At 38.3% G+C, this 16,005-nt stretch overlaps 1 protein-coding gene across 5 annotated transcripts in view; it reads left to right on the top strand.

The window, feature by feature from the left end:
* The window catches only part of TESPA1 (thymocyte expressed, positive selection associated 1), a 33,170-nt gene extending 32,103 nt beyond the window's left edge, over positions 1-1,067 (top strand). For all 5 annotated transcript variants that reach the window (XM_077110938.1, XM_077110940.1, XM_077110941.1 and 2 more), the window contains one exon: positions 751-1,067. In XM_077110938.1, coding sequence (XP_076967053.1) covers positions 751-962 — 212 coding nt within the window. In that variant the 3' untranslated portion in view covers positions 963-1,067. The remainder of the gene's footprint in view (positions 1-750) is intronic.
* The last annotated feature ends 14,938 nt before the right edge of the window (positions 1,068-16,005 follow it).

Raw genomic sequence — 16,005 nt, 5'->3', positions numbered from 1 at the left:
ATGGTAGTCAGGTACAAATCCATGAGGAGTAAGGCTGGCAGCTTGGTCAAGAGAAGGAAAACAGTCTTTTTCAAGCGGTAGAGCTGATCATTCAGGAGGAAAGTGGTAATGGTGCTGTGAGGTCAGTGGAGAATTTGGATGAGCTGAGATCCAAAGCATTTTTGGAGGGGTTAGCCATGAAACAGAGGGACAGATCTCTGAGATGAGAAGAAAGAAGAAAAGATAGGGGGTGAATACAGTTATATTTGCCACCAGAAAGGAAGTCAAAAGAACTTGCTATGAGTTGGTTTCCTTCCCCTGTGGAGTCATCTCTAACAAGTGTGGGGCAGGGAACTTGGGGTGAATGGTAAAGATTTATATTGCCACTATGGAGAAAGTACAAGAGAAATATTTATTGATAGAAACATGTATAATGGCAAGTGGTTGGTATTAGGGCTCAGCTCTAGGGGCAGGAGTTGGATTAGCAGTGGTTTTGTGATTCTCTCCAGCAATGCTCAGAAATATAAGAGTATAAAAGGCAAACTCTTCTTTTCAAAGATCTCACCTCATGATGAGAGAAGCAGAAACCCCAAATCACATGATTTTTGATGCTGCTGTGACTACTACTTCAGAGAATAATTTTAAATATTATTTATAAAGGCAAGAAACATTTCCACAGGTGGAGTCTGAAAATTCCTACTAACCCCAGCACCCAAACTTGCCTCAAAAACTCACGGTTTTTTTTTGTTTTTTTTTTAATTCCCACTGTAGGCTTTCTCCCTCACCAATACAATGGCACACACTCTGACAACAGTGACCTTAATCAAGAACCCAGTTCCCGCTTCTTCTTGAAGGAGATTGCACTGTCCTCAACACCCAACCCCTGGCCCCGGGACCTCCAAAGCTCTGAACTCAGTAGAAGAAAGGCAGCATGGTACACTGGAAAGAAGACTGGACTAAGAGACTTGGAATCTACATCTTGATGCCATCCCAAACAGCATACACAGAGGAAGACTTAAATCACATAATTTCTTTGTGTACCATTTTTCTACCATGTGGGAATTGAATAAATGATACAAACAGTGGTAAACCTGACAAAGATTTCACTTTCTTCCAAGCTTTGACATTGCCTAGAGCCATTAGAGGATTTAGGTATTATGAAGTTAGGGGATCAAGGGTTGCTTCTTGAAATAGTTTCAAAGGGCTCAAACTAAGTAAGGAAGAAGAAATCCCACCTTTAGGCCCTAAGTTTGACCTCAGAAAACCTTGGTGGGACCTGCACTAGGATTCCCTCTGAGCCTCCATTCATTCTTATTTCCCCCAGTTAAATTTCAGGAAATGAAATAACAGAGTCCTATTTTTCTTCTTCAGACCTCATGCAAGGAGATCCACTTTGAGCCACTATTAGGGAAATATAATGAAAAACAAAGTCTCCCAACCCAGGAGACCTCTTCAGCAAGGCAAAAGAGGTAGAAACAATTTTTAAATTATTATTATTGAATAAACTTTAAACCAGAATGTGGTGCATCACAGGCAATCAGCTAAGAGACTGCAAAACTAGAGCTCACTTTTTTAATGTGGCTAAACGAATATGAATATAACCCATTACAAACTCATTCCCCAGTTGTTTCTCATCCTTATGACCTGCTGTAGGCTTACAATTTGAAGCCAGGAGTCCTCTGGAAATTCTGCTAATTTCTTCCCAGGAAACTGGGAGATAGGGCTGATACCTTTCTTGATTACATTTCAAAAAGACAAAGAGAGAATTTACAATTATAGGTTTTTCTAAAGTAATATTAAGAGATAAGAGGAAGGAGGAAGTCTCTTCCCTTATGTTCAACTGGGAGAATTAAGCCTTATTTATTTTTAAAATTGTCTTTGCTCTTACACCACCTCCTTAAACCCAACTTTACCCTGTAGCCCAGACTTCATGCCTTCATAGGAAAGGGAGAAAAGCTGGATTCAGGGTCTTTCCTCTTGGTCATCACTAAAACAATTCACAGGATTTTCTGTTGGTAAAAAACAATACAAATAAAAATATTTTTTAATATTTGCATATTTTAAAAGGGAATCAATAGTCATAATTTGCTTTAGAGGAAAAATGTTTTATGTAAGTTTAAAAGAAAAAATTTTTCATATAATTTAGGATCACACAGCTTTATTGAGTCATTCATGAATCAGATTGGGTCCCATTCAGAAAGAGATGGGAGTTCCATAGAAGGGGTGGAAAGAGGGAGCTCATAAGAGCAAATATAGAAGTACATTAGGAAATGTTCTGATTGACTGCTGTCAAGTTTCGATTTTACACAGTCAGGAGCAGATGTACATTGATTAGTATCATATACTCGTCCATTCTAATTAGTCATCTCTACTGGACTGAAACTGATTTATCAACTGGCCTTGATTATCTTCAGTTCTGTAGAATGCATTCCATTTTCTCTGAAAGCCCTTTCATGTCAATTGTTTTGTCTTTTAGAGAAGTCTGTCTCAGAAAAGGGTCCCTCTCAGCAACAGTCAATGCAGGTGGTCATTTTATTTTACTTAACATTAGCAAACATGTCTTCAGCATGTACAATGAGTGCTCTCCCAGGCAGTACAGGAAACAGAGCATCTTAGACATTCCTCCCCCATGAAAATTTTAGTCAATTGGGAAAGATAAGCTTCACATGCGTTCCAGTAATATAGTACTTGGTTACCTAATAAGTTATAAGGCAGCAAAGATCAGAATAGTGGGGTCTGAGTGAATTTGAAGGAAATCATAACCATGAGAGAGGACAGAAGGATCTGGAATTATTTCTTTTAAGATGGCTAAAAGACCAATAGCACATTTGATCCCATCTTGTTGAGGAAATGGGCTGGGGCTTCAGAATGAGGCAATCTCTATATTCAGCTTCCCCAAAAGCTATTACTAGATACAGGGATGTATAACTGAAGACATCCAGGGAGTATGTTTACAGGAGAATGGGATGACATTATGGAGGTGGTAGGTATGGATAAAATAATTTCTCTGTTCCTTAGAGGCTTTCTCAGTCTCTATCTCTCAGTCCACATAGCCATGGTGAGTTACTGATGGGAAAGAAGGAATGTAGTGCTGCCTCTCTCCCCCACGCAGATTCTAAAGAACTGAGACAATGAGCCTTGATTCTTTGCTCAAGGTTCTAGTATTGGCCTTAGGTAAAAAGCTTTCCTTACTCTTTTACTGCCAGTTCTCTCTCTAGCATTTGCCTTTGCGCCTTCTCCTTCCTGTAGCTGCCAAGGAGAGCCAGACTTCTTTAGTCAGCTTCCCCAGGCCCAATTTTATTGGAGGCTGGTAGATCAGAGCTCATGGGGAGCCCACTAGTCACAGCCAAACAATTGCTTCTTGTCAGTCCCGGCCTCTCTTTCCAATGTGTGTGTGTGGGAGGGGTATAGGAGGGGAAGGAAGGGCAGATGACAGCACAGAACAAGTCGCCTGGTTTAGGGAAAATAGATTAGATGCAAGATAATTAAGTGGCTGGATAAGAGAAGGCTGAAAGCACAGACACTACAGTCTCCATAATGCTTCTAGATATGGGTTGACTACTTGTTAGTGTGCATCAGGGTCAGTGAGGGCACACCCTTGTGAGCCCAGAGGGTTAGGGATTATTATCTCTCTTCTGGATGGGAAAACCAAGGCCTGAGAATATCTCACAGTTGGAAAGGACAAATCCAATTGTCTGATTCTAAAGATAAAATGCCCAAAGAGATGAAATGAACATGGACAAGATCATAGGACTGGCAGCCGGAATTGGAGTTCTGGCCTCCTGACTGTGAGTCTAGGGCTATTTTCTATTCTCTCTCTCTCTCTCCCTTTTTCTCCCCCCCCCCCCTTTTTTTTTTGTCCAACCATTTTCTCTAATTCCCTTTCACCACCACTGTCCCCTTTCAGCATTGGCATCTCTAGCAAGTTCCCTCTCACTCTCTCCTCACTCCATTGACAGGCATCCTGGAGTACCCAAGAAGCTCTCTATAAAGAGAGAGACCACTCTAGGAGATAGGAAACCAGCCAGAAAGAGGGTGGAGCTCATCCTTGTATCAACAAAAGGCAAAGTGACAAGTGTGCACACACAAATTCGAGCTCCTAAGTGAGTTATCAGAGGAGGCTGGAGAAAGACAGTCGTTAGCAAGCTGTGTGCTTTAAGGAAGGTATTTAACCTCCCTAAACGTTCAACTTTTTGATTTGTAAAATGAAGATACAAATACCTGCCCTTTCTAGTATATTGGGTTGGATCAAATCTAATAATCTAAAAATGTCTTTAATGGAGCAATGTTCATTCAAGACAGATTAAAATGAGAAGGAAGACTTGGCTCATGGCATCAATAGATTAGAAAAGAGAGGAAGTTGAACTAGAATCTAGCCACTAGCTGTGTGATCCTAGAAAAGTACTCAACCTCTCTGTTCCTCTGTTTCTTTATCAGTAAAAGGTGGATAATAGCATTCACCTCATAAGTTTGTCAAAGAAAAAAAGAACTCTACCAGAAGATGTGAAAGAGGCAAAGATAACTTCATTCAGGGATTACTATAGCAGGGAAAAGAGAGGAACTCAATTCCATGGAAACAACTTCAGCAGACTTTCCAAGGGCCAAGATTGGGTTGAGGAAAAGCACTGGAATGCAGTACTGGGGGTTGATCACTGGAATAGGCGAAGGATTCACTGAGGTTGGGATCAGGACCACTGGGTTTAAAAAGGTTTCCTTTGCAGTAATTAGGCCACCTGGAGCCTGTAAGGGTCTGGAGGAGGGAGGAGAGAGATCAGGAGCCTTTCAGATGCCTGGGTAGCCAGGGTGAGAGGGAGAAGGGGGCAAGGGTTGCTAGTGACATTATTGTTTGGAATACTTAGAGTCTGAAGTCGTCTTTTCCCCTTTCTTTTCCCTATAGGCCGAGTTGTTTCCCTCTGCAGTTCCACAGCTTCAAGATCAGTTTCAGGGTGGTCAGGACAGGGAAGGGAGCAGGTAGGGGCACCTGAGGAGAAAGGCTGGAAGCTTGGCTAAGAGAGAGAAAAGCAGTCTCAGTCTGATTATTGTAGCATTAAATGTTATTCCATCTAAAAACAGAGAACAGAGACTTGTAGGTATTTAACAGTAAGGTCTCAAAGCTACCAGTTATGATTGTTTGAATATTTGATTGAGTCATGAGGTATTTCATGATTTGGTCTCATTCTATCCTGAATCATCCTCCCCCAAGTGAACTGGAATAAACACTTCCATCATTCCAAGAGCTAAACAAAAAAGATTTAGGTTAAACCTAAAGACTTCCCCATATACAGAAAGCTATACATTTCCATATTAGCTCCTTGAGTTAGTTTGCCAGAGCTGCTATGATGAATACCACAAACTGATTGGAGTAACCACAGGATTTATTTTCTCACAGTTTTTGAGGCCAGAGATCCAAAATCAAGGTGTTGGCAAAGCCATGCTTTCTCCCTGGAGTCTGTAATGTTCTGACGCCGGCTTGCCACAATCCTTAGGGTTCCTTGTTTGCACTTCTGCCTCCTGTCCCATGGCAATCTCTCTCTCCTTGGGTCTGTTCTTCTAGTTTTTCCTGTGGCTGTCTCTGATCTGGCTTCTCTTTACAAGACCTCCAGTAGGACAGATAGAATCCACTCTGATTCAGTTTGGCCACAGCCTCACTAATAAGACCATCTTCAAAAGGTCTTACTTACAAATGCCTTCATACCCACAGGAATGCAAATTAAAAATTTTAAAATGTCTTTTCTTGGAGTGCATAATACAATCTATCACACTCTTATAACCAGAAGTGACTCTCAATTTGTTACTCTTGAGTAAAATGTATTTCCCCATACATATTTAAACTGCTGGGGAATGAGCATTGAGGTCTTCTATTTATCTGTATACTAAAAGAACAAAGTAAGCAATTTTAAGGTAGGGCCTTAGTGGTTACCTGAAGCAACAGAATGAGAGAAGCTTGAAGATCCTAGAGCATCAGAAAGAAGAGAGAATGACTGGACCTGGCAGGAAGTAATCCTGCCCAGATGAGGAGAGATGGGTGAGATCATTTTTTCTACGCTTCTTTGCTGTCAAAAGTACCTTAAAATAGATTAGACTGTTTTCAGTCTGTCCAGTGGGCAACAGGATGGCTGAACTAAAGAAAGAGCAGACTGGGAATTGGGTCATTGCTTAGATGTCAGAACCACGATGTTACCTGCAGAGAATGAGGAGCAACTGTTCTTCCATGCAGAAGGAAGGAGAGAAATGAGCTAAGATTTCAGCAGAATGAAGTAGAGATCAGACCCAACAGGGAACTAACTGTCAGTAATAATCATAAGGTAACATGGTGATCATGACTGAACAAGATGCTACAATAAACTTCTGCTTTGTAACTCCTTGAAAGCAAAAATTACAAAAATTCTCTATAGAATTCAAAGGACTGAGAGCTCAGAAAGACTACAGAAATTCATGGCAATTAAGAAATGTCCTTAAAGATAACATATGCTTGTAGGCAAGAAGTAACAGGAAGTAGAAAAGGATGAGTAATCCCAGATGACCAACTTTCCAGGTCCTATCTGAGTCTACATTATTTCCTTCTTAGAAGAAACTTGTTTGAAAATCTTGGCTTCCTCAATGTGGCTGTACTCCTTCAGGGTGTCTGTAAAAGGGCTGAAACATGAGAGAGGGCTTGAACTGATGAATGACAGAGGCATTGGTGGTCTAAATATCAAAGGGGGCAAATTCAAGAGCCCAGAGCCTTCTATTGAGACATGAAATGATTGATTGTAGGACTTGACGCTTAAGAGGGAAGATAGTAGTAAATAGGAAAAAGAAAGCTTAACTAGATGCTGTTTGAACACTTACCCAGGCCTCAAGGGATTTTCCAACATTTATCCAGCACCTGCAGATATAAATGATCATTATTTCTATTCTTACTTTTTACTAATGTTATAAATAATAATCATTGTTCTAAAAACAAATGAACCTATCATGTTCCTATTACTAATCTATATGCTGGATAGTATTTTTTTGTATGCTTTATGGTGGGGGTCACATTTTTTTCTTTTTGCATGTGATTATCACATTATTGCAGCATCATTTGTTGATTTATGGGGGGCGGGAGAAGTGCGTGAGCCAAGAATTGAACCTGGATCTCCAGTATGGCATGCGAGAATTCTACCATTGAACTACCCTTGCACCCCTTGGATAGTAATTTTTTAAAACCTTGTATTTCTACCACACTGTCTTTATAGGAATGTTTTTAATTGTAAATACAGATGAAAAAAAAGTCTCAGTATCTAAAATAATGGTAATTTGTTGACATGTTCCTCAGAAGTCCAGAAGTAGAACTGTGTTCAGATGAACCTTGAGTTTATAACTTAGATGATGGGACCAAAGCACAGTGTGTTCTGTCCATTTCCTGCCTCAGTTTTTGATGACAGTTCTATTTTTAGTAAGTCTATCCTATCTTAGCCCAAAACGCCCTCACCCAATCCTGAGCTAAATGCTCCCACATTTGCATATAACATGAAGAGTGGATATCTTCCCCTCCCTGTATTTAAGTTAGTAAGCTGCCGGAATACAATATATCAGAAACAGAACAGTTTTTAAAAAGGGGAATTTATTAAGTTGCAAGTTTATAGTTCTAAGGCTGTGAAAATGTCCAGATTAAGGTAAAGCTATAACAATGTCCAAGTTGAGGCATCCAGGGAAAGATGCCTTGATTCGAGAAGGCCAATGATGTTCAGGTTTTCTGTCTCTCATCTGGAAAGGCACATAGTGACGTCTGCTAGCTTTCTCTCCAGGCTCTTCCAATACCTTCCCAGGAACTCTGTCCATTCTGTTGGCTCTGTTAGCTCTCATGGCTCTGGTGGCCCTATAGCTTTTTCCAAAATGGTTCCCTCTTAAAAGCTCCAATAAGCAGCCCCACCTCTCCATGGAAACCATCTAATCAAATTTACCACCAGCAATTGGGTGGGTGGGTCACATCTCCATGGAAAGAATCAAAAAGCTCCTACACAGAATATTGAATGAGGATTAAAGAACTTGGCTTTTCTGGGGTACACAACAGACTCAAACAGGCACACCCTGATTTCTGTATAAAACCCTTAACTTTCATTCTGATTGACTCATCCTAGGTCAAGTACATCCATCCCTCCATCCTTAGAGAGTCACTGTGACCTGCAGTTTGAGACTCATTGATTTGTTGAAGTTTCAGCCACATGCTCTATCAGATAGATTCAGCTTCCGGGCAGATTCAGCTTCTCCAGAGCACAGAGAGTTATTTGGGGAAAAGATGGACATTCAAATGAAAATCAGGATAGTCTTACCAAGAAAATGGAAAATACAAACTAAATAGCTGAGCTAGCAAATATTTACTAAAGGCACTTTATGCATTTCAGAGTGCTTTCCTAACCTTTATATAACGAGATCCTCCAACAACACTTGGAGATAGTTCTTATTGGTTTCACATTTTTCAAGGATGTATGTACCCTTTCAAAACAGCACATGGCTTCATGTCTCTTTGATCATCAAATACAGGAGAAAAGGTTTTGGAAAGAAGGATCAGACTACACTGAATAGAAATTCAAAGATTTCTATCTATTTTCGAGGATAAATGATAAGACCAAGCCCCAGTGTTTAATAGGAGGGACTTAAAGTAAACATGTCAAGTCATTTTATAAGTGGAAAGGAAAAACTTGGTTATATAATTAAAGGTCCTTCTCTTTTTAATGATGACAAAATAAATCTCATCCATTCATTTTCAACTGTGTTTAAGTGCTATAAAGACAAGACAGATTTTTGCTCTCAAGGTGATCCCAACTTCTAGGAAAAGAAAAATAAAACAATGTGATTGATGCAATAATAGAGACAGTTGTGATGTGTTATAGATAGAGAAAATTGAAGTATTGTATTACAAAATAAAGATTTAGAGTATTCCTAAGCCTAAAATCCATGGTTTTAAGATTCCATTATGATTAAAAACACAGATCTGAAGTTTATATTCCAAGTTAAAAGGTAGTAATAGATTTTAGTATTCAACATTACTAGATTCTGTTAATTTTATTGAATTTTACTATATATCAGAAGATTTTAACTGCTTCTCATTTGATCTTCTTATTTATGTTAAGTAGGTATTACAGAGTTGAAGGCAAAAATGTTAAGGAACAAAGTTCATAAAAGAATTTACCTCTGTCACACACTAAAAATTTGGATATCTAGAATTTAACTAGAGATCCTCTGACCCATGCTCCTGTGAAGTACTGAAAGAATAGGAGAGCATTGGGAAATTGTGTTATTAAAGGAAAAACAAAAAATTGGAAAGTAACTTATATGACAGTAGAGTTGCCCAAGGGATTCCAACAAGATTTGAATTCCTTGCCAGTTTCATCATTGCTATTCTAATTGAATTTTCAACTAGTTGAGGAGTAGATTATCTCATTCATAATACAGAAAGACTTGCCTCTACTCTAATCCGAAGCAGTGATTGTGTAGATGTGAGTCTGAAGGCAATGTTTTAACTCTAGAAGCAAGGTAGTTTGAGAGTGCATTTAAATCAATCAAGATGGGAGTACAAACTTCATGTGTGACTCCTCCTCCACTTCCATAGAATCCCATTTATTCTTTTAAAACATACTCTTTCCTATCTATCACCATTTTCAATGAATCAGTTTGGTTCCTTGTCTATCATTTGCTAATATCTATCCAATTTAGTGCCTGAATATTATTTCTAAGGTACATATAATTGCAACCTTTTACATTTAAAGTCTTTTTTATAAATCATTCTATTCCTCCACAGGATAAGGAAAAAGATCTTTAACAAGTATTCAATGCCCTTGCAATGAGATATGATCTCCCTCTTTCAGAGTAATCTTTGATGATCCAAAGTACTATTTTAGCTGGTTTTACTGAAATTTTTTTATATTTCTCCCTATTGGAAGAGTACATGTATGGTACAGACAGTTATCTCAATAAAGAGGTATAAGCAGCAAGCCAGGAATGGAAAGGCTGTTTCCATAAAATAAAACTTCTTTTGTATATGGACTCTATATCTAGTGAAGTTGCTAAATTTTCTTATTAATCTCAAAGTCCTTTTGAGTTTTCTACATGCATAAGAATATGCTCTATGAATGATAATAAATTTTATTTCTTCCTTCCCAAACATTATGCCCTTAGTTGCCCATCCTCTTCCTTCTCCTCCTCCTCTATCTTCTTTTCGGCTTTCCTGAACCCGCTAAAGCTTTCAGTAAAGTGTTGAATAAAGGGGTGATAGTGGGCAACTTTACCATTCCCAATCTTGAGGGAAAAGGAAATATTGTTCCAACATTAACAAAGCTATTAACACGGAGTGTTTTAGTTTCCTGGCAAACTAAAACATTCATTTCCAGGAAAACTAATGCCATGCAATAGATTGGCTTAAACAATGGAAATGTATTGGCTCAAAGTTTTGAGGTTAGGAGAAGTCCAAAATTGAGCGGTCATCAAGGCAATGCTTTCTCCCAGAAAACTCTGGCATTCTGGAGCTGGCTGTCAACAATACTTGGTCCCTGGATTTTCTGTCACATGGCAATGCACCAAAAACAGAAAGCCAATCTTCACTTGTGGCTAATGCCAATTCAGTGACATATCTAACCAAGCACTATGTTGTGAATTCACTGGTAAAATTCTGCAAGAGAAAGGAGACATGATCAAAAGGCCCTACAGAAGATTTATAAATATGGCTTCTTCTTCAGCTTTCAAAGAGAAAACCAGCCCACATCTAATTTCACTGGAGCTAGTGGAGCCAAAAGACATTTGCTAGAAACTAAGGGTTTGGAGAAGGGCAATCGATCAATCTCCAAACATGAAAATTTGGTAACCATTCCCTTGGATTGAAAGCCAAACATCTGAGAGATGGAAAAGAAGAGAAAGGATATTAGGATGCATTGTGCTTCCCCCCAAAGAGCATGCTCTGGAGGAAAGGGAACAGGCCAGTTTCTCAAGAACAAGCTGCCTAGCAGCTGATACTTGAGCGAGGAACCTAGGCTCTGACCCAAACCTGGAGTAAATACAAATTAATATTTGGAAAAGTTAATGCACTTAAGAGGTGTGAATTTAAATCCAAGCACTATTTCTTATTCAACTGGTATCAAAGGGCAAGTTAATTGCTCTTGAATTATGTCATTTCTTTTTCTTCAAAAATACATGGTTCATGAAGTGGTGTGACATTTGAATGAGATAATGCATATGGTACATTTAAAACAACACCTGGTATATCAGAGGTTAACACATGTCAGTAAGTATTATTATAGGATAGCTGTATGAGTGTGACGAGGGACAAATAAACCAGGAATAAGAAACCTATACTGACCCATTATGGAAAGTTTCCAAATTTCCAGAAAAACATAAATCTCTCTAAACAAACTGATCCTTTTAACAGACCCAAGGAATATCCACCACAAAGTTATTGTGTTGGCACTTCACAAAAAGCTAAAAATAAAAAATTGACTGATAACAACTATGAGATCTAGTTTTCAGACCACAAAGTAGCCTTTCTTTGAATCTCTCCAAAATGAATCCCAGAGTTGATGTCTGACTGACCACATGATATTGTTCAAAGGAAAGCCTGTCACCTAGAGCAGGCAAAAGGTACACCCTCTTTGGCCATTCAAATATCTGTCTCCACCTCTGCAACTCCCATGGAAGAAACGAGCAAGGAGAAAATAATGGACTTCTTCATTCCTCCTCACATTCACAGAGAAGATTGTGAGAGATTGTGGATTCTAGGAAATCCAAAAGGCATGTCAGAAACTTACCTGAGGTTATGTAAGGATAAGTGATGGTTGTGGTGGTGGTTTTGATGGAAATCATGATGGACTCAACTGTAACAGCTTTTCCTTCCTGGTCTCATCAGAGCAGTGGTGTATTTGTCTCATCTTATGTGACAACTGAAGTCTCACCACTTTCAGGACACTATGAGAGTTCAGAGGAGATGAGAATGGGTGTTGTCCTCACAAGAACTGAAATTAGAGAAGTAGCCTTACTACATGCCCAGATATTATCACCTAGAAGTAGATTTATATGATTTATAAGCCTTTGAGTCTTTAACCTGAGTCATTGACAGATAGCAAGAGTCCAATTTAACAAATGACCAAAAATTCTGGACATTTCTACAACTAATCTTAACAGTTTAATCATGCTACTCAATTCTGGGTCTGTAACAGTTGTAAGGAAAGAGATTAAAAACTCTAGACTCATCCAGGCTGATGAATTGCCTGGTAGAAGGCCTGCAGTCTCTGGACTGACCTTGTACCCTCTAGACCCAGGCACACATCTCTCCAAGCCAAGAGATATGAATAGCACATACTCAAAATCTTTCCACCAGCACCACCATACTATAAAATACCAGGGACCACTTGGGAGAAATTCTTGAAAGTTCAGATAATCTGAAAAATATGAATTTGAGAAAATTCTTCATATTATTATCACTTCCATTTAGTTTTACATGTTGCTTGTAGTACATGTGTTGATACTATACATGTTATCATTTAAAATACCTTTGGAGAGATTAAGCTATTATTCAGTATGTAAATGATGTTATTTTGTATTCAAAAGGGCACAGTAAAAAAGTAATGGGCTATAAATTTGTTTGTCCCTGGAAGAATAATCACAATTCCATAATCACTTGCAAAGAAACAACTAAGCATTTTATAGGAACTAAAAAAGGAAGACATAAGTAGATGAAGCTTTATTATATTACATGAATGATATATATGCAAATATATTACCTATTATGATAATAATGATGCAGTAAGAATTCTCCAATACTTCAGAATAGATAAAAGGAAATTCATAGCAATTATAGGTTGCTGTGTGTTTAATTTGCTAATATTGCTGGAACACAATATTCAAGAAATGGATTGGCTTATATAAAAGGGATTTATTGCTACAAATTTGCAGTTCTAAGGCCATAAAAATGTTCAAACTAAGATATCCAGAAAAAGATAGCTTGACTTAGGAAAAGCCAGTGGCATCTAGAACACCTCTGTCAGCTGTGTAGGCCATATGGCTGGCATCTGCTGGTCCTTTGGCTTCTGGTTTCAAACAGCTTCCCTGGGGGTGTTTTCTTTCTGTATTTCCAAATGTCTCTGGCTGTGTCAGCTCTAATGCTTTTTCCAAAATGGCTCCCTCTTCAAGGACTCCAATAGTGGATTAAGGCTCACCTTGAATGGACAGAGACACTATTCCATGGAAACCACCTAACTAAAGAGTCCCACCCACATTAGGGGTCACATCTCCATGGAAATAACTTAATCAAAAAGATACCCCACAAATAATAGGTCTTCCCCCATAAGTTAAAGAGCATGGCTTTTCTTGGGGTAAATAACTGATTCAAAACAATACACTATGAGTAGGTTACTATCTACTCATACATTTGCTAGTAATTTCCTACTGTCTTGAACAAATGCTACATAACTTCCAAGTTATTTGAATGAGGTCATGTGACTCAAATTTTTAAAAGTGAAACTGTGTTTATTCAAGTATAATGTGCTGATAAAACCTTTACTTTTAGTTAAAAAATTAAAGTAATAAAAAAATTTACTTTTCTTCTACATTTCTGGAAATTGTAATCCTAATAATAAAGGGACCACAGTGGTCAAGATCATGAGCATGAGCAAGTGGCATGCCACTGGGATGATATACATTATTACTCTGTCTAACATCTGCCACCATATTTAATTCTCTGGATGTAATGCAGGTCCTGACATCTAAAGGTTTTACCAGAAAAATATAATCTCATAACATTTTTTAAAAATGAAAAAATTCCAAGAATAATAACCTTCTTCTAAAATTTCATATTCTGAAGTTTCTTTTCTTTAATTCCTGAACTCTCATCCACTCCTTCAAACTGTATGTAGTGAACTCTCCACACCACACCACAATGGACTTAAAAGTGTTCTATGCTCTAAAGAAGGACCTCTTCTGTGCCAGTCTGAATCTGAGGTGGACCCCAGAAAAGCCATGCCCTTTGATCCTCATTCAATTTTGCTGGGTGGGAGTATTTTGATTGTTTCCATGAAGATGTGACCCACCCAATTGTGGGTGGTAACTTTTGATTAGGTGATTTCCGTGGAGGTTTGTTTCCACCCACTGAAGGTGGAGTTGCTTGCCGTAATCCTTTAAAAAAGGAAACGTTTTGGAGAAAGTCCCTTTTGGTAGAGCCACGTGAAAGCCAGCAGACGCCGCCATGTTCATGTGCCCTTCCAGCTCATAGAGAAATGTTGAACATCGTCGGCCTTCTTGAACCAAAGTATCTTTCCCTGGATGCCTTAAATTGGACATTTCTATAGATTTGTTTTGATTGGGACATTTTCTCAGCCCTAGAACTGTGAGCTAGCAACTCATTGAATTCCCCTTGTTAAAAATCATTCCATTTCTGGTATATTGCATTCTGGCAGCTAGCAAACTAGAATATCTTCATAATGGAGTTTACAGTTAGGTCAGAGCAACAGGTCTGATCCAATACATATTGGACTGTACCCTGATCTGTTCTATTTCACATTCTAATCCTTCTGCCAACTCTTATCCTAAAATCTTATGATCAAGTCTACAAGCACTATTTCAGAAAAAATGGAGGAGGAAGGGATACCAGAAACCAAAATCAGACAAAGATAGGGGGAAAAAAACCTGCAAACCATTGTATCTCCTGAACATAGAGGCAAAAAGCCTTACAAAATATTTGGAAAGTTAATCCAAAAATATGTAAAAGGCAAAATACATCATGACCAAATGGGACTCATCCCAAGAATTCAAGGTTGGTTTAACATTTGATTACCAATGTAATTCACCAAATCACTAAATTAAAAAAAAATACAAATCATATAAATTGATTCATAAAAATAACAGAACAAATTCAACACCCAGTTATAATGAAAAAAAAACAACAAATGCTCTGCAAACTAAGAACAGAGGGAAACTTCCTAAAGAAGATTAAAAGGTATTTATTAATGTAAGGGAATAGATAGGAGTGAAGGTGATTCTATAGTGGGTCTAGAAGAAATCTTACCATATTGAAGATGAACAAAATTGAAAGACCTACGTGTAGGTTGTATAGACCTACGTGTCCCACCAACTCACACTAGAAATATGAATGAGTTCCCATATGAATTACTTCAAATATATGTTTCTTGTGTAAAGAGTGTTTAAGTCCAGTGTACAGGGGGAAAACTGCTGCTGCATGCTATGAGCTATGTTTCAAAGGAAACCATCAGCACTACCACAGCAGCAGCAGAGGTAAATAATGGGGTGAGGGACAAGAGTTAAGAGGAGGTTTAGATTTTCTATTTGGTGAGGGTGTGTTTATTGGTTTTCTGTCTCTTGGGAGCAATGAAATTATCAAAACTTGATAAGTTGATGGACTGTGGACTTTGGGCTCTCTACATGATGCCCGAAGAATGCAGGTGACTGAAGGATGCACTGATGGAGAATTAGATGGGAGAATGATTGTGTATACTTATGAATGAAGGTTGTGCTACTACAAAAAGGAACGATGTCATGAGGCATGCAATAATGTGAATGAACACGAGGGACATGTGCTAAGACAAAATAAGCCACAAAAAACAGAACAAGAGTGGTATGGTCACCTTTAGAAAGTGTTCATAAGAAAGCAGGGGCCTAGATTGTAAGCTTTTAGAGCAGACACATTAAGTCCGGAGTGGTGATTATTAATTCTGGATTTTGAGAAACTGTTTTATATATGTAACCTGATATTTAGCAATAAAAAAACAGCAAACAGGTTGGGGTTAAAGTAATTCAGAACATAGGGGTAAGGAAAACAGTGTCTATATTTTAGAGCCATACATACTCTTTGAGACCAATGGAAGAAAGGTTTATTTGGTCTGGTACTGAAATTTTCTGTAGTGTGTGATCTAATTCAATTTATCTGTATAGCTCACTTGAACAATTGAAACACAGGGAGCACAGAATAAGGAAGAGCTCCTTTAATCCTGTGTAGATTATTGCAATGCCTGGAAATATCCTAGATTATATTAAGCAGATAATCAAAAAATATTGGCAAAA

This window comes from Tamandua tetradactyla, chromosome 7 (assembly GCF_023851605.1).
Source record: "Tamandua tetradactyla isolate mTamTet1 chromosome 7, mTamTet1.pri, whole genome shotgun sequence".
Lineage (NCBI taxonomy): Eukaryota > Metazoa > Chordata > Mammalia > Pilosa > Myrmecophagidae > Tamandua > Tamandua tetradactyla.
The sequence above is the reverse complement of the archived record's forward strand: the minus strand, read 5'-3'. Positions and strand labels throughout refer to the sequence as shown.